Source organism: Molothrus aeneus, chromosome 18 (assembly GCF_037042795.1).
Source record: "Molothrus aeneus isolate 106 chromosome 18, BPBGC_Maene_1.0, whole genome shotgun sequence".
Lineage (NCBI taxonomy): Eukaryota > Metazoa > Chordata > Aves > Passeriformes > Icteridae > Molothrus > Molothrus aeneus.
Genome location: NC_089663.1, coordinates 7,390,213 through 7,416,055, shown reverse-complemented (window position 1 = coordinate 7,416,055; position 25,843 = coordinate 7,390,213). Strand labels below are relative to the sequence as shown.

Genomic DNA, 25,843 nt, shown 5'->3' with positions numbered 1-25,843 from the left:
CTCTCTTTGGTTTGGACTATAGCCAGTGGCACAGAGTAACAGAAACTTTTGAATTCATGCATCTGCTGCTTGGCCCGTCCTCACTGGAGGCTCAAATGGAGCTGCCTGTTCTGGAACCATTTTAGCTGGAATCAGCTCCCAGAAGAAGGTCTTTAATAACTCATGTCTCATCAGCCCTCTCCTCCTTCACTCCACTCCCTAAAAACCGGGCTGGGATGCTGTGCAGGAATTTGGGCTCTCTTGGGCAGGCCAGCAGCAAGGTGACAGGCTGAGGTCACCTGCTAAAGCCATCGCTGTCCTGCAGAGCAGCCACAGTGCAGGGCGCAGCCGTGCTCACTCTCTGCCTGCTTTAATGCCTTAAACAGGGCTGTGCATGCAGCAGTTATTTGTGTAAGTGTGCTCCAGGCATTTGAAAAAGACTTCTGTTTTCCAGAGAAGAGGAGGAGAGGGGCCGGAAGGAACTACATGGGGCAGAGGAGGGGCGAGCGATGGGGGAGCAGCCAAAATAGAGGGGTTTGGGTGGCTGTGGGCAGACACAGTGCTGCACACAGGCTTGATCAGGCTCCCCCACACCTGGTATTAAATCAGAGAAAACCCTTCCACCTTCTGGTGCTGGGAGTTATGCTTTTTAGAGCCAAGTTCGACAGTTGTTATTGCAATTTTGTGGTGCTCTTTTGATTTACAGCTGTTTTTACGACCATTGAGGCAGCCACAAATCGAGGAAATCTCATAAAACAGAGAGTAAACGTCTCCTTCACAACCCAGGCAGAGTTTTGGCATCCGTGCTTATTCCATAGAGCAGGATGTGTAAACAATATTGTGTCCCCTGAGTGGCTGATATCAGTACAGTTAAGTGGTAACAGCTTGAAAAATGCATTTCTCGTATATTGGTGGTAAAATTCGAAATGGGCCCCCAGGCTAAAGTAAATTGGTGACATTTTGCAGCAGAAAGGGGGGGGGGAAAGGGGAAAAAAAAAAGGGGCAGCAATTGGAAATGCAGAGCCCCAGCTTTGAAAGCAGTGGGACTGGAGCCAAAGTTGGATTTATCTGCATTATTGCAGTATGGAAATAAATGGATCCACCACACTTGTTGCAAAGCGTATCTAATTGGAGAAGACAGATTATATGTTGGCTGCAAATGGGGGACTGCCCCATTCACCACCTTCTTATACAGAAGATGAGGTCAGTTGATGCCATATTTAATCAAGGTACAACAATGAGAGCTTCTTTCTTGACTTGCTGAATAGCACAGGAGAAAAGCTTGGTGACCCTTTCCTGTAGAAAATAGGTGAGTGCACTTCACTGCCCTTGAATAAGTGAGGGATAGGAAGCCAGATGCTCTGCAGATGTGAACCATAGGCTTCCTTCCATATTTTTTCCTCCATTTGTAGGGAAATTTATATGCTGTCCTTTTCTAAGGTGTTCCTAATCCCTTCTTTTAAATACGTGGCCTTCTGTGGTGGGTGAGGGTGTCCAGCATTGGGAACAGAGCTGTGAGGAACAGCCAGTCCAACAGAGACTTTTTTTTTCCCTAAAATGTAGAAACATGAGACCTGAGACAGAGGGAGAAGGATTGATGGGCAGACTTGATAACAAAGTTAAAAGAGTCGATCTAATAAACACCAGAGAGACAGCTGCTAGAATTTCACCATGTTTTGGGATTACCGCATTGGTATTTTTTGCCTAATGAATGTTTGATGTTTCCTTCATGTATAGAGTTGCTGTTACATGCTGGGGGTGGTGATTGGACAGGAGGTGGTGTAGTCCTGTAGCTTCTCCATCTGATTACCCAGGGTCTGCTGAGCATAATGAGTGGGGGTCCAGTCCAGCTCAAATTAATCTGGTGTCTGTTGGCGAAGGAGAGCCGTGAGGAGACCTTGGGCAGCTGTCTGCTTCACAGAACCTGGCAGGGAGTTCTCGAATAAAAAAGCTGTCGTTCCTTTCCTGGACTCATGCTCAGCATCTCCTTGCCCAGTTCTAATTAACCTAATGGATAGTGTTAAAACTGGGCATCTGCAAGGGTTCGTAGACCAATAATCCAGGTGGTTTGGGGAATAGTTTCCTCATTGGATCAAAAGAGGAGGAGGAGGCAGATGATCATTCATTTTTGTTTGATTTTGCTTTCTGGTGCTGTCTGAAAAGAGCTAGTCCGAAGATGTTGAGTTAGGAGGTGGCAGCCCTCTATTTCTGCAATTTCCATGGGCAAAATGGGAATGACCATTTCCCAAAATCATGCACACACCCAGCACTGTTGGTGGTAAAGCTGCAGTGAATGACACTTTTATCCAGAAGTTATTTTGTTAAATTCTTTACTGGTGTGTTAATAGAAAGCACTGGACAGGAGGTGATTGCGCTGTATGCTTATGAATGTCTTCATGTTGGTAACATTTTTATTAAAATTTTTCCTTCTGGAGGCATGTTGCTGCTTGGGAATCTCAGCTTCCACACATTTTACACTTCAAAGGAAAAATCCAGCTGTGTGCATTGGTCTCGAAGATTAAACTTGAAAACTCAAATTTAGAAATTAATGTTGACAAATGTAGACAGATGTCCAAATTGGCTTCCTTTAAAGTTGTATTAGATTTTAAATCTTTTTACTGTGAGTCCCCTTGGTTTTTATAATTATTTTGCATTGTTCTGCCACAAGCACAGAACTGGAGGGCTGCAGCAGGTACTAGCACTGCAGCAGAGGGGAGCAATCCCTGAACCACAGTCCACTAGCAGAGGCAAATCTCCTAAATCTCTGTGCTCTTACAGCAGCTGAGGTGCTCTGGTATGGCTCACATGACTGTAATACTCATCTCGTAATAAGAATCTCTCCTACACATAATTCTGGTGGGAATGAAAATTTCCCAGTAAACCTCTTAGCAAGGCTGCTGAATTAAAAAGAGGAGATAGTTCTTCAGGTGGTGAAACCTGCCTGAATCACACAATCTCTGCAGAAGCTGCTCCTGCCTGCCAGTGCTCCTGTGCCCAGGCACATCCTAACGCTGCTTGTCAGCTGCTGGTGGGCCAGTGGCCCCATCCAAGAGCTCGAGTCCCATGGGATTTGCCTTCATGCTCAGTATGAACACATCCAGCACGCTGCAGCTGTGGGTGAAGCCAGGGATGTGCTTTGTGTCCAAGCTGAGTAATCTTCTGCATGAAAGGGGAGCCCACTTGAGCAGCTCCATCCTCCTGGGCTGCACAGCTGTGCAAGGAGTGGACCTGGGAAAGAACGGTGCTTTTGTGCAGCACAGTTATGTGTTTAACATAATAAATGTTTATTGTCCTCTGGAGCAAAGGAGCAATAGGCTAAATTATAGCCCGGGGAGGGAAAGCTAGAATCATGAGGTATAGGCTGTTAATTATCTTTTTTTTTTTAGCTGTCATAATGTACTGGCGTTTGCCTGCAGCTCCCCCCTTCCCACTGCTCCATTACCTCCACCAGCACTATCTCTAAAATATCTGCTTCCCCTACCACTGGGCCCTCCTCCTCTCTGGCCTCCTGCTCTTTCATTTGTAAGGCATCTCTGGCCTCCTGAGAGATTTGTGACTTCTCTCCCAGCAGCCGCTCACGGTGATAAAGGCCCTCAGACTGCCTCTCTCTGATTAATCAGCCCTCGTGCAGCCTCGATAGGGTGTTAATTTGTAAACTCAGTGGACAGGCAACTGTGATAAGCCTCTGCAGCTGCTCTGTGTCTGCCGGGGGGATGGGCAGATAAGGCTTCAGCCCTGGGATGCAGCCAAGAAATATTTTGGAGCAGTGAATTAGAAACAACAACAACAAAAGAGCCTTCTGCAGAGGCACTTCTTTGAGGTTGCTGTGGGTAAGACAGCAAGTTTCAATGGCAGCAGACAACAGCTGCTTTCCTGATAAGCTCCCTGACCCCCCAGGCCCAGGAAAGGGCCACGTCAGGATTGCATCCACAGTGGGAAATGGTGTCAGAGGGATGTCCGTGTGTCACAGAGGGATGTCCGTGTGTCACGTGCCATGGTCTGGGCTAGGAGGACAATGCCATCTTCCCTGTGCCTCGTGTACTCACTGCAGTTAACCTGAAGCTTTTCAGAGAATTTGATGCTGGTTTGTCAGGGCTGTCTGGCATGACGTGTCGCCTGCAAGGAAGGGAGGGACACTAAGGGTGTCCAGAACAGCATCAGTGTCAAATGATTTCTGAGCACCCTTAAATGTTTGCTCTGTGATATGGTTCACATAAAATTCTATACAGAGTTCGCTATGTATCCAGGGTATGGATTAAAAACAAGAATACAGCATTTTCCCTAGAGAGCAGACCATGCTGAGTGGTCTGAGACCACAGAGTAGTGCTCTGAGAAATAGCAAAGCTGGGGGTTAAGCTCTGGAATACCCAGGCAGATTGAAAAAGGCTGCAGTGATGACAGGCATGTATTCTGTTTGTCTGCTCAAGGAGGTTATGTTGAGTGTTTCTGGTGTGCTCATGCAATTTTCCCTTTTTTATTGATTTGATTATGTTTTCTTCAAAAATTGAAAGGAGGAGATATTTCACTGAATTTTTATCAGTGCTTTGGTTCAGCTGAATCCTAATGATCCTGCCATTGTTGGCCTCCCTAATTGTTCTAATATTATCTGACAACATGCAACAGACGATGGAAGCAGTTCCTTCCCTGTCTGCCAATGCAGGTTGTTATTCAGTTCATTTTTGAACTGCAGCAATCCTCAGACAGACAGTGACCTTTTTATGAAATCAAATGTCTTGCAAAACCCTCTTGGTCTCTGAACTGTGATTTATAGCCATTTGTGTTGGAGAAAGCTGCAGGTGGGATTTGGGTGACACATAATTGGTTAAAAGATAAAATAAAATGAAGGTTGCCCTGCTGGTACAGTGATGGCAGGAGCTACAGGAATGAATTGCTTGGCAGTGCAGAGCCTGGCCCTCCTCCTCCCGCCCTCCTCCGTCGCTTGCCAAGTCCTGTCTGGCAGGCCATTACAATGATAAATGCAGGTAGCTGGCAAAGACCACAGCTGAGAGTTTGTTCTAGCATGCCAAGCCCTGCTTGGCATTCCCAGTTGGTGCCAGCATTTGCACTCTTACTCAGTTTGACGGAAACCAGGACATGAGGTGTGAATTTATGTCCGCATCCTTCCAGGAGAGAGTTGGGATAATGAAATGCCAAGGCAGCCCTGGGAGCAGCAGAGTAATTTGGTAGGTACCAAACAACAGTCTGCCACCTGTCATTCGCAGCACAGTCCCTGCTCTCCCCCATCGCTCTTCCCACAGTGCAGCCTTTGAATTATAAGAAGTTTTAGATAGTTCTACAAAGAGCACTCGCCGTTCCCTCTGATTTAGTGCAAATAAAAAGCCATATTCCCACCAAATAGATGGGCTGACTAGATAGGATCAAGCTGTAATGACAATAATACAAACTGCTGTATCACTGTGTTACACAGGGTTCCCAACCTTTCCCACCTGAAGGTAGGTTTTCCCTTATACTTGTAGCAAAAGATAAATCAAATCTCTGCTTGCCTAAGTGAGTGTCTGGGCAATGAAAAAAATTTGAATGTGGAAGTGTAGGCTGAAGTCTGTTTTGGGAAGGGGTCAGCTCTCTGAGAAGGGCATGAGGGCTCTGGTGTTTGGGATGTTTTAAAGCAGGCCACACAAAGCCCTTTTCTCTGTGTGTCATGGAGAACTGTTTCCCTGGCTGTGGTGTGTATCAGTTCCCTTAACACGGACACATCACTGCCTCCAACTTACACTGGGGGCTGCAGCCTCATCCAGTGGCACATCCAGACTGTCACCTGGATGCCACTGATAGACCAGAACACTCAGGAGCATATGAACATGTGTTATTGGGAAATCAGTGCTGATTAAAGTGGAAAATACCAGGAGTGTAAAGCGAAGGTAGATTTGGTAGTGGTTGGGGAGCTGAGGTTTGAAGGAGGAAGATCCTGAGATAAGGACCAAGTGCACACTAATTTAAATTAGGACACACAGGCGCACTAACATTAAGCAAGTATTTTGGCTGGTTTTAATGAGGGACAGCTGGAAATTTTCTTTCCTTGTTGGTGTTGCTGGAAACAACTGAGGAACCTTCTGCAGCTGTCTGACGAGGTGAGGTCCAAGAATTCCCCAGCTTCCTCCCTTCTCCTCCTTCACTAAATTTTTTTTCAGTACATGTATCTATTTATTTATTTATTGGAGCTGAGCTGGGAAGGAGAGGGAGTTTGATCTTTTCCTTTGGGAGACAGCAACTGCTCAGAGGAAGATGAATCATAAAGCATCACTAATGGAGGGGATGGGAAGGGGAGAACTCTGGGCTGCAGCCATTGCCCAGGGGCTGGGGGGATGGTTTGAGGGGAGAGGGAAGAGGAGTTAGCAGGCCTGTGCCCCGAGGCTCTGATGGCAGACATGCTGTAGGTCAGATGTCCCTCTGTGTCAGGATTCAGTCACCCTTTGCCAGGGAAGAGGCACATCTGTGCAATAACACCACAGCAGCTTGTGTTTAAGAATTACTGCTGCTGCTGCTCGATTGAAACTGGTTTGTTCAGTCCCACGATGCTTGTAAAATGATGAGGAACATGCTCAGGGTTCAAAACATTGTCAATTTAAGCTTACCACTGTCTTGCCAAGAGAGGACCAAAACAAGATGTCGAACTTGTGGAGGAGCAATGAGCTTGGTTCCTCACTGCCCTGCACAGCGTTTCCTTCGGTGCCTTCCAGTCCTCATCCACTGTGCCTCCCATTCCACTTGCCATTGTGTAAAGTCAGTGTAATTCAGTGGTGAATTAGGACCAGTGATCTCTGCTTCTAGGCTCTCTACGGCCTAATTTAATCTGTATTCCCAGACTCGTGCTGGCTTCTCAAAGGGGCTGTTGCAAAAAACAGTCATGGTTATATAAACTGCTGAGAGAAATGAGCATTCTTGGAAGAAAAAGTGACAAAGAGGCGAGTGCATGGTGACAGTCCCTTCCAGGAGCAGAGCAGTGCTGAATATGTGTGTGCTAAATGAATGAATGTAGGTGGGAACCTAAACAAGTGTGTTGCTGTATGGAAGTACAATCCAAGAAACATTTTGTTTCTGGTGAGCATTCTGTAGAGTAAACTCATGAAAGATACAGAAGACCATCACCTCTCAGAGATGGCCTTGAATCATGATTGAACTAGAAGTATCTGTGGCATTTAATGCATTGCCTAATCAATAAGTAGTTGCTGGTTTGGGGTGTTTGTGCTGCATGTTTCACTGTGATGTGTTATGGTGTAACTGAAGGTACAAGTGTATCTTTAGGATTGCTGGAAAGGTGGAGACTCTTGCTTTGGGAATATTATTTATTATTAGTCCTTATTTACACTGGAGATCAAGGGACAGAATTTCATAAATTATCCCAACTATCAGCTGTAACCAGATTTTTCAGAACAACCTGGTCACCATTCAGGTTTCGAAATGGATTTTTGGAAATGCTCTATACCCGGTAGCTCCAGTCAGGCTGATGCCCCAAAGGCAGCTGCTGAGTGCTGAGCCCTCTTGAAAGCCCAGTCTATAAATTCTGTGGGAAGATAATCACAGTGTGGATTTGTAGAAGTCCTGCTCCCTCTTGCTTAATCCCTCACACAGCTGGGCTGTGCTGTGTCCCAGCCAGCTGTGTACCACAAAGCTGGATATCCCTAGTAGGTTCACAAAAATGATTGAGTTGCAGGTTTGACTTTTCTTTTGTCCTCTTAACTGAGCTGAGGTTTCTCTCCAAAACTAATGCAGGTTTTGGAAAGACTGTAGACTACCTTGAAACATCCCCTCACAATGCAGGCAGTGTTACCCATGGGCTGCTTCTATATCCTGAAATGTGTAGAGTACTTTGTTGGTCTTAAGGGGGATTTTTACATTGGGTTTTTGTGTGCATGTGTGCTATTTCTAGGCTACTCTTGCACCTTTCCATATGTATCAATTTCCATTTCCTACAGAAGAATCACAACCCAAACAATACCTTCCTGTTTTAGTTATTGTTCTCATATTACTGGATGAGGGGTCTGGTATGAATGACTTGCAGAGTGAACTGCAGAGTAGTAAAGCAGTACTGACGTGCTGAAATTCTCTGCTGGACGAGCGATCAAGTGGCATTGGAGTGGTTGGTAAAAGCAAGGGATACAGATCAAAGGAAAGAATGAAAATCAATCCAAAATTTTCAGGTAATGTCCTTGCTTTATGCTAAAACTTTCTTGAAGCATATCCATCACTTTTAGTTTGGAAATCTCCCAGAGAAGGGTTTTCTTGTGAGCTTTTTAGTGCTTGCTAAGTTCAGTAATTGTGCAGTCTCTCTTGAGACTGGCTCTTGGCTGTCTAGTAGATAGGCAGCCATCCAGATCTAAAATTTAAACTGTATTTTACTGTCTCTTCCTTCTGCCTACGGTACTGGACTCACTTAGAGGGAATGCTTGGCTTTTGCCCTGTGCATGACACGCATACCAGGTCCCTAACACTACTCTGCTTGTTCTTTGTGAGCCAGAACTGCAGCCTTATTAGCAGCTTCCCTGTATCTTGCTATCAGGCTCCTGGAGTTTCAGGCTTGGATCTGGAATTTGGTGCTCCAGGAGATGCCATGAAGGCCCACAGAGCCTCTGCTGTTGGTGACAAGGAGCAGTTCTATTCCCTGTTAGCCATTTATAAGCTACGGATAAAGGGGACAAAAAGAAGTAATTGCTGTGAGGCCTGACAAAATTTATAGTGCTGTCTTGGTCAGATGATGTTGTTCTGTTATATACAACCATTAAATTATTAATCTGCAAGAGCTCTTGTACCTTTCAGCTGCCTTGGGTTGGTGGGAACCAGGATGGATGAGGCATGGACTTCATTATGCCTCACTGCTCACCTTCACTGGAGAGGGTGTGCTACATCCTTTGTGGTTACCACCTCACATTTGAGGAAAAAGCTGCCTTTGCTGAGCTTTTAGTGCTGAAAATTGAATCAGTGTTTATATGTGCTGGGTTCAAGGGGAGGAAGGGGGAGGGACTGCAGCACTACTCCTCTGCTTGCTCTCCACAAGGCTGAAAAGGGCAGAAATGTTATTTTCCTCTGCAGTGCATTCAGCCTGGTTTCAAGCTGTGACAGAACTGGGTGGAGGCATTTTCCCCTTTTGGTCTAGAGTAGAAAAGAAAGAAAATTAAAAGGTGACAAAGGATTGGTAACTTCATTGAATAAGCCACAAAGGGGACCTGGAAGGCTCGGTGTCATGGAAAGGGTGCTGGGTCTTAGGGATTTCAGCAACATGATGTTACCTCAGGAACTGCTGCTCTGGGGACAGATGTCAGATATGCTTCAAGTGCCACAGTTGTTCCTGGGGACAGGGTGGGACTGTGCAAGCAGCATTTTTATGAACACAAGGCTGTGGTGGGTTCTGTGGCTGTGGGCTGTGCTCCAGGCAAGGGAGATGAGCAGCCAGTGAACAAGGAAGGATGGAGGTGTCTTCTGTCTGTGAGCTTCAGGCTGGGCAGGTCTCGCTGCCTTGTGCAGCAACAAAAAGGAACTTGAGGGGTTTGTGAAATGGTCCTTCAGATGGAGACAGGAGGCAACAAGAGGGGAGGAAAAAGGAAATTTTTAGTTTCATTTTGCAATCAAAGAACATGTGACTTCCTGAGATGGCTTGAACTCCGCATGAAAGACTCCAAATGCCTGGTTTTGTTCACAAGGGAAGAATTCCACTTTATTAATATTATTTTTAAAACCCTTCTTAAACATATGCAAATTATTTGCTTGGAACAGCAGTATTTGGGAGGGGACTTGTTTTAGCAGATGTGTTGGTTTGCTGGATTTTTTTCCCTCATTAGTGGGCTCCCTCAGACACATAGGTTTTATTGTACTCTTTCTTTAAAGGGTGACTGATAGGGCTGAATGATGTATTCAGGCTCTTCCTCCCCCAGCTTCCCTCCTGCCTTTACAGCAGCTCACAGAATATCCTATAGCACAGGCGTTCACTGTTTCAGAGTGGTGCTCGTGCCAAAAACTGCTCAGATCTGGAGCTAGAAATCACCAGAAGTGAGAGCAAAAGTTACTGTAAACTCTAGGTGTGAAGGTTTGTGTCTGTGAACTGAAGCTGCGATGTTGAAAACGCTGCTCTGTAAATGTTGACTCTGATTGTGGAAGGCGGTGGCACATGCTGATAGCAGAAGACTGAGCAATAATCCGGCTGTTTTACTTGGTCCTTAAAGTGAATTTTCTGGCTTGACTTCCTTAAACGTTGTTTTTATACAGTCTGGACCTGTAGCACTGAGATCTTTGGCTCCTGGCTGGGCGCTGAGCCCGCGGTACCGGAGTGCATGGAGGGCAGTGAGCTGGTGGCTGACACAGAGTTGGGGCTGTGAGCCCAGACTGTCCAGACCAGGGGAAGCACAAGGCTTCTCCCAGCTGGGGTGGCTGCCTCTGGCCATGGCTGGCTCCCCAGGAAGGGCTCTCCCAAGCAGGCTCCTCTGGAGAGCTGCACACCCCAGCGTCTGGACCCGGCCTTTAGGATTTGTGGCTCAGCGGCCGATTTACTGCTGGGGCTTTAGTGCAAACCACGCCAAAGTTTCATTGCCTGTAAAACGGGGGAATCTTATTTATCCACCTGCCACGTGTCCCAGTGCTTGTGGAGTGCTTTGAGAGTAGCCCTGGCTTTGTGTGAGCTGTTAGCATGGGTGAGTTCCCAGAGCCTGCAGATGTGTTCCGCATCCGTGGTGACTTGGTGTTGATTATAAGTGAAAAATCTCCTAACAATGGGTTGTAAATTCAGAGTTGGCTGTCAAACGTTTTATGCACCACTGTTGTTGCTGCTGTGTGACTCTGTTACACTTTTTTTGCAAACCAGCCTAGGCAAAACGTTGTTTAATCCTGGTTCTTCCTCTTTTTAATCCATGCAGTGAAGGGATCGTGCAGGTAACTGATTTTCCCTAAGATTTTAGGATCTTTTTGCTGAGCTGTGTAATGATCATACATGCCACAGCTACACGTGCAGCTTTGTCGTGGACATAATTCAGAATTTTTTTCTTATGTGTCTCAGCCTCAACCTATTTTTCATGTTGTTTTCCCTCTCTTTTTTATACATTTGCATTAAGTAAGACATTCAGTGCTTGCAGTGCCACTTTTCTTAGAAGTAACATTAATGGATCACTCTTGCTTCTTACTATATCTCATGCAGAACTTCTTGCATTTTACTATTTGTTTTTTTCCTTCTGAGTCGTCATTTAAAATATATAGCAACGTAATACAATTTGTAGTGCTCTTTATCATGCAAATCTCCCAAGGCACCTTAGAATAAAATCAATAAAATAAAAAATAAAATCAACTTAGTTCAGCCATGTGTTGAATTAATTAATTGTTTTTAAAGCAGAGCCGGGGGAAAAAGGCTTTTTTCACTTTCAGTATCTTTTGCTCGTCAGCTTTGTACTTCACCCATTTTATTCATGCAGCAGTCAGTGCCAACACGTTGATGATACTTTCTTGTAGATGGTAGTAATGTTGATCGTGCTCCTGCTCCCAGACCAGCTTTGATTCTGGAGAGGCTGCTTGCTATTTTATCAGATAGCGAGGAGGAAAAGCTTATGCTGAAATCGGTTGACTGCTTGATATCAGTGGGGGGAGGAAAGGAAGCCATCAAATTAACTCATAAAAGCTTTAGTTACGATGAATGGACTTTTTTTTCCCTGTCTGTCGTTATCATCTTGTCTGTAACCCAGTGACCCTGATTATCATGAAGCTGTTTACAAGGTTTAGGTTAATTGGATTTCTTTAACTGTTTCCCAGAGCTGTGAGGAGCACAAATACACTGCTGTGAAGTTCAGACAGCATAGTGCAACCCAGTCTGCAAGGATACGGGCTTCTTCCAAGAGGAAGTCGTTTTATTTCATACTCAACTAAGTGCATAGCAGCATGTACCTATCATTTGGCATAATATTGAACAACACCCTCCTTCATACAGATGTGTTCAGTTGCAACTTGTGTTTCCAATACACAAATTACATTTTGCATGTTCAGCAAGAATTGAGCTTATTTTCAGTGAGAGAGCCTTTGAAACGTGTTTTGGTTTCTTTTTCTTTTTTTTTCCTTCAGCTTGACAGCAGTTTCACTGGTTTTGTTTTTATATGAGGAATCATGGATAAAATAGCTGTGCATTGCATGGCTGCCTTAAACAAACGAGACAGGAGGATGTAGTTGGGTGAGATCAGGACAGTCCTCTTGCTTGGCTTTCATCTCCTCAGGATGCATGCTCGTTCTTTAATGGCACAACATTGCACCCTCCAGGTGCAATGTGCAACTGCAGGTCTCCAGATAACCCACTTGTTTTATGAGCTGTGTTTTTGTGAGCAAGCCTTCCCAATTTCTCCTTCACGATTATTCACCCTCTCTTTCTCTTCCTTTTTCAGGCTTCTGTAGGCTCTGAGAAGCTGTTCTCCCCTGCAGCAAATAAAGGTAAGTGATCTGGAGAAATGCTTTCCTTATCTTACAGCGAGAGATTTGGGTTGTGAATCCGTGTCGTGCGAATAGCAGGACATCAGTTTTGCCAGAGCCTGTAGCTTGGCCACACACATTGTCATAAAGATCAGCTTTACAGGCTTGTGATGATTTAAGTTAAAATTTAGAGCTGCATTGTCTCAGTGTGGGGTGGGACTTCTTCCCTTCCAGTAAGATTTGTATTAAGTGTCTTGGAGGGAGGGATTACTGGCAAAGGAGAAGTCAGTCCTTACTGTAGGGGATGTGCTTCTCCCTCTAATACAATCAAATCCTCATTTCTTTTAAACAAATCAGTATTTCGGTGCTGTCTGTGTCATCCTGACAAGGGCTTGCACCTCCCTCCCCTGCCAGTGCCCACAGTGCAGCTCCACTCCTGCTGTTAATGACAGTCACCTGTGAGAGGCACTGGGTGTTGCTAAGAGACTGCCTCGTTCCACAGCCCCTTGGGGGGCACAGCCACAGATCTCTAAATATGCCCAGCCCTCCTCTGAGGGCTCGGCACAGCCATAAAACCAGGCTGCTCTGCTCTGTGTGTTCCCAGGGATAATCTCACTGAGATGGACAGCGGGCAGAAATGCCAAAGAAACAGCCTTGGAGAGGGCAAACTCTGGTATATGGTGGAAAATGTTGTGCTGGGAATGGTTCCACTTTGCCATGCTAGGAGGTTTGTGTGGCTCCAAATTAGTTGCCAGGGCTTGGGGCTGTCTGCAGCATCCTCTGCATTGAGCTGCAAAATGAAATCAGTTCACAGCAATAGTGAATGTTAGGGGCATGCAGATACCCCAAAGAGGGGAGACGAGGCCCATCAACAAGAAGTGATGAAATTAACTTCTGGCATTATTTCAGTGGGGCCAAGAAAGGAACAATTTGCAGTTGTGTAGGAGTAGGTGCTGGACATGGAAAGGCATTTTGGTGGTTGTGTGCTCCATCACCTGGATCCAGGCCCAGTTTTTAGCTGGGCTCTTCAGCAGCAGTAACTATTAGGAATTCTCTTTCTTTCCAAGCTTTGCAGATTTTCAATGCCAAATGTGGAAACCGATGACAAGCCCATTATGTTATTGCATTTGTAGATATTTTTACGAAAGTATGCAGCTTTATCTGGGGGAAAGAGGGAAATTTAAACAAATGGTGGGGAAGAACATTTCTCTTCTCTCACTTGGCTTGCTGATAAGGCAAACCAGATTGCCCATATGGCACTGCCTCGGCAAAACAAAAATCTTGCCATCCTGCATAATGCCTGGCACAGAGATCTGCTGGAGAGGCTTATGTTGAAGCGTTAGCAGCTTTGTTGGCTCCTCCTTGTGCTGAAGCCCAAGATCCCCCACCCCTTCATATCATGGAGCAGCTCAGCAACATGAGTTTTCAAAATACCTCCCTATCAGGAAGTTAAATGTGCGAATGCCTGTGAATTTGCTGTCTTGAAGTTTGTGTTCAGTGCTGTTTATATCCCTATAATTTCAGCCTGTTCCTGTTTGCTTTAATGTGGGTGTAGACATTGCCAGCTTTGGGTTCAGATCATGGGTTTTATCTCAGTTTTCTCTTTTACCCTGGCCCTGTACCTTGCTTATGGCATGGCCTCCCATCGTGGGCAAGCTCTCCTGGGGCTACCTCAGCATTTGGCACTTGGCTTGACAGGTGAGAGAAATTCGCCTCAGCAAAGATTTTGTGCAGAAACCCAAACAGTGCTAAATTTTACCCCTCGCCCTGTTATCACTCCCGCAACGCAAGAGCCAGATTTGTCTCTTGCACATGCAAATGAACGCCGCTCCTACACGACCAGGCTGGGGGATGCCATATGGCCGGGAGAAAGTGACTTTCAAAGCATTGCACTTAAATTCCTTTTGTGAGATAAGAGCGTTGATTTAAGGCCGTGTTCTCCGGGGCTGGAGCCCTGGTGGCTCTGTGGGGAGGGGATTAGCTCAGCACAGTTTCCTGGTGGGCACACGCATGGTGCGGCACGCGCTCGTCCTCTCCCGTGGGCATTTGCACTGTGCCCTTCTTTTGTAAACACTGCCGGCCTTTTTGGAGAGATATTAGCTAGCCAACGTGCAGCATCCATGCTGCAGCTTTCATTGAGGCTAACCAGGCTTCTAAAACACATAAAGTGGATTCATTGTCTGGTGCAACTCCCAGCCCATTGTTTGGTGCAAGTCTCTCTGTTCCCACAAACTTTCCCTGGGGATGTGTTTGGCCCGGTGTGTTTGTTTTATGCCGTCCTAGTTTATCAGCAGCTTAGCAATGCAATTAAGTATTAAGATAGGCGGGTTACGCTTATTTGAGGCTGGAACAGCTGTAAAATGTAACCTTTGACCGCATTTGAGAGCTCCACAAAGGGCCGGAGGAGCAGCGTCCTTTGTCTGGGGCTCTCTGGGTAACGTTTGCCTTTGCCCCCTCCCCGGTGGGGCCACGGTGGTGGCCGTGCTCCTCCTGCTGACACCAGCTCATCTGCAGCAGCAGATGCACGGCGTGCATGTCCACTTCGGGGACCAGGCACTATTATGCTGCAGAGAGAGGTGTCCTGACCCGGGGTCATCTCAGTAGTCACAGCTGTGAAATAGGCTGAATGGGGCACTTTGAGCTTCCAGCAGAAGAGGAGATTAAATCCTCTGTGTGAGGAAATAATAATTAAAAGTAAGAGCAGAGGAGCCCTGATCTGCTCTGCTGACTGTCTTTGTTTTCTGGCGCAGAAAAGTGTTTGTTTGGCCGACTTGTCGCTGCAGTACAGAGTTACAAGGGCATTTGCTGCCGAGGGCCGGGTGCTACATCCTCCTGGAGAATAAATCAATAAACAAATAATAAAGGTCTGTTTGCTCTCTCATGCAGCTCCTTTCTCACAGGAATCTGCCAGCCAGCCCTTCCTTTTTCTGAAGGGCAAGTACCAGGAAAGGCAGGGGAAGCATAGGCAAAAGCCAAATCTGTCTCTCTTGTCTCCAGGTAGGAGCGTGAGGCAGAGGGGTGACGGTCAGATGAGTTGTGGGGCTGAGGAGGTGAGAGGGACCCCTTAGCCACTGCAAGGACCTCCTCCTGCCTGCTGTGGTCATAATTGGAAGTGTGTGGGGTAGGATAGTTTGTATTTGCTGGACATGAGCGTTGGGTCCTCACTGCTGGCTCCCTCCAGCTGTGGGCTTCCCTCGTGGGTCTGGCTGAAGGCAGTTGAGCTTCCTTGCAGCAGTCCCTGCTCCAGAGCTGCTGTGTGCCAGGGAAAGCAGGAGAGGTTTGTACCACAGTAGCCTTGCAGCTGCAGCCCAGGTGACCTGCTGAGTCCCCAGCGTTTGAACCCAAGGCCAGTGCAGCAGTGAGAGTGAAAAGGATGTCTTAAAGGCTTAAAGGAGGTGTTTCTTTTGCTTAGTTTGATAGGTCAGAGGCCCCAGGGATGAAAACCTCCATCGAAAAGTGGAGCCTGGGGAGCAGCCAGGGTTTCTCCATTCATAACCCCGGGCAGGCTGTGGGTGGGGAGGTGCCTGTGAGATGAAAGAGGTGTCCAGGAGCCCCTGGGGCATGAGATGCCCATGGAGGAGCCAGACCTGCACAGCCCTGTCTGCCCTGCAGCCCCAGGAGGCACTGGGCAGCAGTGAGGGGAAGAAGAGCTTTGAAGTCTGTGGAGAACAGTATGTTGCTCCTATCTTTGGATCCAGATCAAGCTGGGCACAGAGGGAGCAGTGTAATCCATCTGTCTGGTGGCACAGAGTGGCTGGCCAGGACCCAGCCCTGCCCTGGCTGCTGGGGGCTCGCTGAGCTCCATGCCTCAATTTCCCCCTCCTGCAGAATGAAGACTAATGCTTGTCAGCCAAGTGCGCTCAGAGACTTAATTAATGAATGTTTGTCAAGCGATTTATCAAGAGATCCTTTTAATGAGAGATTCCATAAACAGTGCAAGGCTTCATTTTCATGGCAATAATAAATGACAGTGAAAGTAAGTCTTATCCTTCCCCCACATATGCACCCCCCCAGGAAAAAAGATTGCTTACCCTCCGCTCTTACTTCTCCCTGGGTTTCTAGGCAGAGGGCTTTGAAGTGCTATCTTTCATCATGAACTGTACACATCCTCAAAGCTCTAAAGCTCACAGCCTGTGTCTTATCCCTCTGACAAGAGGGAGGCAAGCTTTCTCAGCATGCAGGTCATAATTGTCAGCCATGGGATGTGCCACAGCCACCCGCCCCAGCGGGCTAATGCAGCTTATGCTTCTTTGAAGTTCCCTCCCTTTATTTTCTGTCCTCTTGACCACAAAACTGTGCCTTGGGCCAGCAAGAGAGATTTCTTGTTCAGAGACGACACTGAGCTCTGACAAGCACATCTGAACCAGAGAAGAACCCTTGTTCCTCTGAGATCACTGCTCCATAATGTTGTTGCCTTAAGGGGACTGTCTCTCCTTTTTCTCTCTGCTTCTTCTCTTCCTTTTTCTTATTCTTTTTTTTTTTCTTTAATTCAGCACTAAACTGTCACACTAAATCATTTTAAAAGCTGGAACTACAAAACCTCCAGTGTAGGACATGCTGTTAAAAACTGATGGTTATTACTGTGAGATGGGGTGAGAGGGGAAAGGAGGGGCAGGAGGGGCAGGGGCAGGATGGGAGAGCAGCAAGTCAGCTCTCCAGGAGGAACCTGCGAGTGCCTGGTGAAGCAGAAAACAACCTGAATGCAGCTGAGCTCAGATTACCGTGCTTGGCACGGGTTTGCAGCAGCACAGCTCCGAGGATGCTCAGCCCTGACAGGGGAACCAGGAGCTCAGTGTCTCCCAGGCTTGCCTGCATGCTTGGTCCTGTCCCCCAGTGCCTCCCTGTCTGGGCTGGGACAGCATCTCCTGTAATCAAGCCCACCTCTCCTTCAGGGCTTTACCTTACTGTGCCAGGAGAGAGGGCTTTCCATCACTGCAAGGTCTGCACAGACAGAGCAAACAAGTCTCACTGCACCTGGCCAGGCAGTCAGCTGTGTTTTACATGAATGGAGGTCAGGAGAGATGTCATAAATTTTCCCAATTTTCTTGTGTGGGGTTCACCGTGGGATCTGAGCTGCATCCTGTCTCTTGATCTCAGTTTTATCCCCATGTTCTGCTTGGATTTTGATGAGCTCACCATCTTGTGCTTGATTACCTGCGCAGCCAGGGAGCTTGAGGGGGATGATAATTTACAGCTGAAGCTTTGGACAAGAGTCCGCCATGATTACAGGCATGCAAAAATTTCCACAGCAGCATCTGTAATAATAAATAAAATAAGTAATACATTTATTTAGATAGCAACCATATTGCTATGATTTATACAGTGCTCAGGATGCTCTGCAGCTGCTCTGCTCCCCATGCTGCATCTCTCGTGATTTTATCACAAGCTTACAAGTCTCTGTTTTTTTCATGAAACCCAGGCCCTCAGAGGATTGTACCAAAATCTAAGATTTAATTTCGTTATTTAGGCAAGACTTCAGTCTTCCTGACTACAGAGAAGAGCCTAGAATTTTTGATTCTTCTCTGCTTCAGAGCCAGCAGGCAGTCATAAAGAAGCCCAAATACTTTGGTTTTAACCTTGTTCTAGAGATAGTCTATGATCTTCTGGGGTTGGCAATACTGGATACTCTGAGTTTAATGATAAATCCAGTGTGTGAGCCCAACCCAGCATCCTCTTTTTGGAAAGTTCCATCTAATTTTGCCACCAGGATGAGCAAATTAGCTTTATTGCATGTGTATGAACATAATTATACAGTGGTCTGAGAAGGATGACTTTGATTTTCAAAAAGCATGGGTAACCAAGACAATCACCCAAGTCACAGCAAGTTACCCACATTTCAAATCAAAACTAAACACAGAAAATAGTGCAGTAAATGCAGTCTTTCAGTATTGTAGTTTTCCTATTTTGCAGGCTAGGCTCTGGAAAGCTCAGCCTTCTCTTTGGGAATGGGAATGCACTCTGTGTCTCCCCTGTTAGCTATTTTGTGTGTATTTATTAGTCCAGGCTGTAGCCATCCCTATCTGCAGCAGCAGTCTGTGAAATTATGATGGACAAGCAAGAGACCACTCACCGTAACCACACTGTCCGGTTAGTTTGGTAAAACTCAGACTGCAAAAGTGGATAATTTATTAACTTTGACACAAACTGAGTGTTGTGTGCCTCCCAGAGTGAGAGCTGCCTCGTGCAGGCCAGCAGGGTCTGCTTGCACCCGTGGCCATATGGTTTGCACAGCCATCTCCAGGCCTCTCCCCTTGCATAGAGCTTTCTTTGTAGCTCCAGGCTGCAGCTAGGAGAGTTGAAAAGTTGAATTATAAACATTTCCAGGCCTTCTGGTTGGTATCTTGTGTTTTGTTTCCTTACTTTAAGGATGTGGTGGAGTATGTTGCTGCATTCCTGTCAGTGGGATTAGAATGAATAGAAGCAATACTGTAGGAGATAAAATGTGTTTAATTATTTATTTGAGAATTACAGACTGAAATTGCTTTTTGATTTAAAGCTTCCAAGTCATGGATATGTTTTTGGAGTAGAGAGAGACTCACAGAAACATATATATGCACAATTATCTAGGGTAATGTAAGAAGTCTCTTTGCTCAACTGCCCTTCCTCCACAGAATTTGTTAATTTCCTTAAAGATTTTAAATTTCAAATGCGGCTTTGTTAAGTATCACAGAAAGCTAACAGCATGCTGTGCCTTGCCCACCAAAATGTAAATAAAATAAATAGAGTCTTCGTTGTATAAATGTTATGAAGTGGGTGGTTTATTTTCTTTAATTATACTTTTTATTTAAAATAAACCATAAAAGCAAAATATTATATATCCTGAACAGGCCAGCACAAGCTCATATTGATTGAGTAGGCACATTCTAGCTTTTCTCAGTTCATGTAAAAGTAGATAAAAGGACCATCAAACTGTAAATCAGAAGAAAAAGATAGAAATTCCTTCCAAGCGCCTGTAGTAGTTTACATTGCCTAGGCTTTTAAAGGACATTTGAAAGATACCATTTTTTTACTCCTTGTTTGTAGTTTGTTTTTCTTTTTTTCTTGAGTAGCAAAAGCCAATGGGTAAAGTCCCAGTGCTGTCTCCAGCTGTGGTCCCTGGTTGCATTTCAGCACAGAAGGATGCTGTAGGGGGGTGATGTTAAGAGCAGCAGTTGCAACCCCCACAAAACCATTGGGTCTTCTCAATTCTGCTTTTAAAATACCTCAGAGACATGTTTTATTCATGGAAGATTTTGTAAAGCTTCAGTTTCTGAGAAAATTAAACGCTGGGTATAAACCTGATTCCCTCTTCTGCAGGGCGAGCAGTGCAGGGTGAGGGGAGGTGTCTGGTGTGGGTCTGAGCTGTGCCCAGCACATCCCAGGATTTAAACCAGCCCTGCTCCTTGCAGAGCAGAGTCCTTGCTCTCTCCAGCTGCCCAGCCTGAGACTCTGCTCAGCCCAGGCTGGTTTTCCCAGCTCTGTGATGCCCCTTTGGAGCCGCTCTGTTCCTGTGTGAGTGGAGCAGTTTGTCAGGGTACCATGGGCAGCTGTGCTGGGCTCCGTGACAGCCCATTGGGGTCTGCTGCAGACACAGCAGCCCCTCACCCTGCAGGTCACCAGCACAGAACAGGGCAGCCTGGCCATCCCCCAGGGATTTGACAAGGCAGTGCTGGTGAGGGGGGAGCTGGATCTGACCCCGGGTCAGCTGGTGTTTCCTTCTAGGCAATCAATGGGGGTGATCAATGAGACCAGGGCGTGCTGTTTAATTGCAAATGGATCTGGCTACTCTTTTGTGTGCAGTGCTGGCAGGGTCTGTAAGTCCCAGCAAGAGACCTGAGGAACAGAGGATGCTGTCAGCATGTCACTGCTTCTCCTGAGCATGTGCTCTTCTCACTGCCCCTCTGGAGGCTGAGTCCTTCCTTCCTTCCTCCCGGGGCAGGGCTGGGGCTGAGAACAGGACCCTGCTGTCCTGATCAGCCTCTAGCAGTTCATGCTGTTTCTGCTTTGGGCTTGATTTTTCTGTATTAGCTTCATTTGAAATCAGTGCTGTGAGTGATGGAGCTCTCTGTTCCTGTCCTGTGGGAGGGGAGGAGGGAGGCCAGGTTGGGGGTTTGCTTTCAGCCATGGGGCTCCCGCCGTTTGCTTCCTTAATAACCGTGTGAGCCGGGCACGCATGTGCTCGCTGCTTCCCTCACCTCCCTGCCTCTCTGGCCATCCTTCCTGCTAACAAGGGCTGAACACATTCCCCGTGGAGCCTGTTAATGTTGCTGCTGAGCTGCCTGGGGACTCACAGCATGAGGCTTTCCTTCCATCTCTGCTGCTCCGGGCACTCGGCCCTGGCTCGCGGCCTCGGCTCAGCCAGGTAAAGCCATACTGACTCCATTGACTTCCCTGTGTTTATTTGGGTTTACACCACTGTATAAGAGCAGGACTTGGCACAGTGCTCGTGTTTGCGTGTCTGTGTTTCTGAAAAGGATACTTGTTCTAGTTTGTTGGGTTTTTTCCCCCAAACAGTAAATATTTTCTTGTAAATCGCTGGGAGAGAAAAGTGACTACAGTGCTTTTAGTTCATGTAGTTGCTTTAAATGGATGGCAAAGACTTGCAGGAGGTAATAGGAAATTAAAATCTTTTAACCATCCTGCAAAATTTATTGCAGAATTATATCCCCGCTCTGGGATTCTGTCGGACAGTTCAAAAAGCCTTTGGAAAGGTTCTTGTTCACCATTAAATTTTTAAAGTTATTGAAGTAATTTTATGGAACCCTATTAAGTTTCTGAAGAAACACACTGGTTTCATCACTAATAAATTCTTAAAGGCTTATCCATTAGGGAATAGTCAGAGTTCCAGATCACTCTCCAATGAAGTGGACATTAACATTTTGCCCTGTTGGAGATATATTCTTAAAGAGTGTCAGCAAGGTGAGTGGCAAAGCTGGGAGAGTGTGATTGTACAAGTACATCATCAAGCACTGTGTTAGGTGCTTTGCCAGTCAACCCCACTGGAGTTAGGGTGGAGATTTTAGAAAGTGGAAGTTTGTTTGTATTAAAAGGTAACAAAGAAGATTGCAGATGCATCTATACAGATAAATCCTGGTGTGGTGTTAAACTTAGACCCTGGCATCTGTTTCTGAGCATCATCATGTTAAAAAGAGGTTGCAGCCTTCTCAGAAAGAGACACAGTGAAGCCTGGAAGTCGCTGTGTCTCAGGCACTCGTGGTGCTTTCAAAATAATGCAAAATAATGCATTCTCTGTGCTTTCACACCACTTCCAGAAAAGCACACAGAAACTTCCTCCCAGTGAAAGCAGAGCATCAAGCTGGCTTTGTGCTTCACTTAGTGCTCACAAGCCCCTTTGGTGTGTGAGTGCAGAGCCACCTGATGCACAGCAAACGGGCTAGCAGGGAAATAAAATTGTGTAATTGCCAGTTTCCTTCAATTCCGCTCCCGTTGTGCATAAAGGAGCCTATTTAAGTCTCAGCTGGAGTGAGCCTTGGTAATAAGCAGACATCTATGAACCTGCATCTGCTGCTGGTGTCTGCTAGGTTTGTTCTGCATTTCCATATTTTTTGACGATCCAGTTTTGGGAGAGATCTGCCTGAATGCTCAGTGTCCCATACTGTGAAACCTGTGGAAGATGAGTTTGTCCCTTCAGTCCCATGAGTCCTCATCCTTGGGACATCTTGGGAAGTGCAGGACCAGGCAGCATCACCAAAGCTTGCATCAGAGTGTGCAAACCCACCCCAAGCTGTGTTGGCTTGCAAAGCCAGAGCTTCTCCCTGGGAAGCTCTGTGCAAGGCAGAGTGGCAGAAAAGGGCCAGCCTTGTTGGATGAAGCAGCTAGCATTTTAATGTTTCTCAGCATTATGTGATTTGGCTTCCAAACAGCTGAGCTGTCCCCAGCCTCTTGCTTTCGTACATGGCTGGCCTTCTCTGGGCACAGGAGAGGTGCTCACAGTGCAAGCTCTGCAGAGACAACCTGATTTAATACAGGCTTAATGGCTGGAGGAAGAAATTTACAGGGTGAGCATTGAATGTTTGTACAATAATGAACGTGTTATTATTTTTGTTATTGAACCAGTCTTTGAAACTGAGCTAGAAATATGCAACCAACAGCTAGAATATGTTCATTGCATTCTGTACTGATCAATTTAGTAACCAAAGTAGAGCAGATTACTTTATACCTTTCATTGTATCAACAAAAATGTTCTCTGAGCATAATGTACTTTTGGCCTGAAGTATTATTGTGTTACAGGCCAGTCTCTGGGCTCTTTATGTCATTCTAGCAGTATGTGCTGTAAAGCTGCCTTCAGCAGACATCTGGGGACTCCCCACTGGCTGGCAGCACACTCAGCCAAGCTTAGTCCTGAGGCCAGGGCAGAAAAGGGCCTGACTCAGTGGTTGTGAGCAGCAGAGCACCCTTTTGCCAGCCACGCAGGTGGGAGTTATTCAGAGGCCTCTGAAGGCTCTGCAGGTGGCTCTGTGAGCTGTAGCAGGAGTTCAGATGCCCCCAGAGTCCGTGTCAGTCATCTCAAGGCTGGTCCAGTGAGAGGTGCTGCCCGGGCTACACTGCTTGCAGTCTCTCACAGTAATGCCACTGCTTCCCACTGACGGGCCAGCATGGCTACATGAAGAGCCAGAGCTGGAAAACCCTGCCAGAGAAGCTCTCTCCTTTTCTCTCATCAATTCTCTCCTCCCAAAGACTGAAGAGGACTGGGTCTAGGTTTTTGGCTCAGACCCCTGCCTGCTGCATACATTTCCTCCACCAAATGGACACAACTATAAACCTCTTTCTGCATCATTTCCTGCAGGCCTGTACTAAACATGCCACCCAGGTGTCCCCGTGTAAAGCCACTTCTTGCTGTGTCTGCTTCTGTTGCTGCTGGCAGACTTGCCTTTGCGTGCTCACGGCAGGGCTCCCATCACAGCGTGTTAATTTTAAACAAACAAAGACTGCATTTTGATTTGGAAGGGACTTTCCCATCAGTTTGTGTCAGAGTTTTCTTTTAAAAGGAGAGGCTGGATTTTGTTTTGTTTTATTTTCTGTTTTCTTCTCTTTTAATATGATCCCTGCAATTTTGTTTTCACTGAAATATTGACTGGCAGCATTGCAAATTGCCTGCATGCAGTCAGGAGCTTGCCAGCACTTTCTTACTCAGCTAGCCGTCAAGGTTGTGGATTCCACCACAATCAGTGCCAGGAAAGCTGTTGATCAAAAATATTCCTAACATCTGTGAGTCCTCTCCATCCAAATGAGATGTAGTTACATTCTCCTTTTCCCTACGCTCCTTCCAAAGTGTTGCTTCAGACACCTAGAAAGCCCTGGTTGCAAATCATAAGCTGATCTCTGTTTGATTTGCAGCTCCATTTCCAACTCTGTCGAAATCCAATATAAACTTCGAAGTGCCCTTCCCCCAAGCATAATAAGTGAAAAATATCTGCCTCCAAAGGGAGAGCAGATGGGTTTTCTTTGCCCTGAGCATCATTTGATCCAGATGCTGTCCCATGCTGTCTATGGCCACTGTGGTCACAGGCCAACAAGGAGGGTCTTGTGTGGGTGGGGAGAGAGGACAGGGCGCTGAGGAGCTGCTGGGCGTGCCCAAAGCCTCACACACGTGTGTGTGTGTGTGTGTGTGTGTGTGTGTGTGTGTGTGTGTGTGTGTGTGTGTGTGTGCACAATTCTGCCAGCACAAGGAGGGGACTGGGGGCGGGAGAGGGAAAAGCCTGATTTCCCTTCCCCCCTGTTCCTACCACCACCACCAATTCACAAGCCAACTATTAAATAATTAACGTACCCAGTGGGGCAGGAGGAATCAAAAGCTGTTGTGTTCCCAAGTTTTCTCTGGCTCTGGGAGGCACGTCTCGCTGTGTATTCTGGCACCTCGGAGCGCCTTTTCCTCCCTCCTTCACCTCCCCCTTATTATCCCGTATGTGTGCTGGAGAGGGAAGTGGCGTTCCCAGCCCAGCGGGGGATGCCTGTTATTTCAGACTAGCAACAGGGGAAAAGGAACAGCCTGTTGCCTGATTGATGTTTGTTTTTTGTGGACAGACACCAAAGGTTCATTAGAGACGGAAGGTTTGGGAGGAGGGGGGCGGCAGCGGGGGAGACGCTCGCTCTTAAGGAACTATTGTACCCCTGTGCACTAACCTGGGCCTGCACTTTCTTTGACTCCTGTGAATGTCTCAGCTGTACCATTTTGGCCCTGGCAACTTTAGGAAAATATACACGCCACAGAGGTTCCAGTGAAAGCTCTGCGAGGAGGGGGGGTCAGGGGAAAAGGAAGGGGAGGAGAGAACAATGCAGTAGGTTTTGCTGTAATTAATTTCAAATGTGCTGCTCATCTCTTCTCCTCGGGTTTCAAAGGGAACAAGGGGAACTTGCAGGGCTTTTCCTACCACAGCTTCATCTTTCCAGAGGTGGGCTTGGAAAGGCATCTTTCCTTCCATCTGTGGGTTTGACCAGTCTGGCGATGTGGAACTCTGAGGGCAGCACAAACCAGCACTGAAAATGATGTGCTGTCCAGAGGTGGAGGAGAGGGAGGGGAAGGAAGGGTGTGGAGGAGCTTCTCTTCTTACCACACTGGGTAGATGAAGCTGGAGAGACTGAGGAGGCTGGTACTGGGTAAAGCAGATTTCTCTGCAAAGAGTTAGGAGAGCACGTTTGCTTGAATAACAAATGTTGCTGTATGCTACTGTTGGTCCTGAAATGCTGCCAGGTCTTGGTGCAGGTGAACTGCTGCAAAGCTTTTAAAGTTTTGGTCAAACTCTCAATCTCTCGGTGACTTCATGCCATTGAAAAATCTCACTTCCTAACTGGGTGGTAGCTAATAAGTTTAGTGTTAAGCCTTTGGTATTATGGCATCTTGAGTAGAAATAGTTTCTTCTGATTGCTGTGTCTGAAATCTCATCTGTTGGACTGTGCTGTATCACACACAAAATAGAAGCTTGGCATCTGCCATAGGACGCTGTCCTTGTCCTTTGCCTTCAGGTCTTAGTATCAATGAAGTCACACAATTGCAGCAGTAAAGAGAAGTAAAATGGGCCTGTTAGACTATTGACTTCACTCCCCTCAACAAGATAACCAGATGCTAATTTGATAGCACTATGAATCTTAGCCAGAAAAATCAGTAAAACAGAAACTTAAATTACACTAAATTACTGTTACTGCTTTAACAGCTCTATTTTCAAATTGCTTCTTGCTTAGAAGCTTGCACTGAACCCTGGTGCTGGTGGATAATGACCTCTTGTTTAAACACGTGGCTACTTTACGACCCTTAGCTCTTAGAAAAACCAACCTCAGTATCGGGCGGTGGATATTTCTGAAGTTTACCCGTAAGGAAAACATTTCTGCCGGGTGATTGAAGAAAGTGTTCTCTTTTCTGGTCAGAAACCAATTCAGTGCAGCCACAACATGCTGAATACCCCAAAGGTCCTTGAGGTGGGCACTTGTTTGTAGTACAGTCCTCTCCAGGATGCCAGTGCTGGTGTGTGACAAGTAG

At 46.5% G+C, this 25,843-nt stretch overlaps 1 protein-coding gene across 15 annotated transcripts in view; it reads left to right on the top strand.

Annotated features, from left to right (window-relative positions):
- FBRSL1 (fibrosin like 1) overlaps nt 1-25,843 on the top strand; it is a 502,157-nt gene that overhangs the window by 435,420 nt on the left and 40,894 nt on the right. For all 15 annotated transcript variants that reach the window (XM_066562562.1, XM_066562557.1, XM_066562568.1 and 12 more), the window contains one exon: nt 12,345-12,390. In XM_066562562.1, the coding sequence (XP_066418659.1) occupies nt 12,345-12,390 (46 nt within the window). The remainder of the gene's footprint in view (nt 1-12,344; nt 12,391-25,843) is intronic.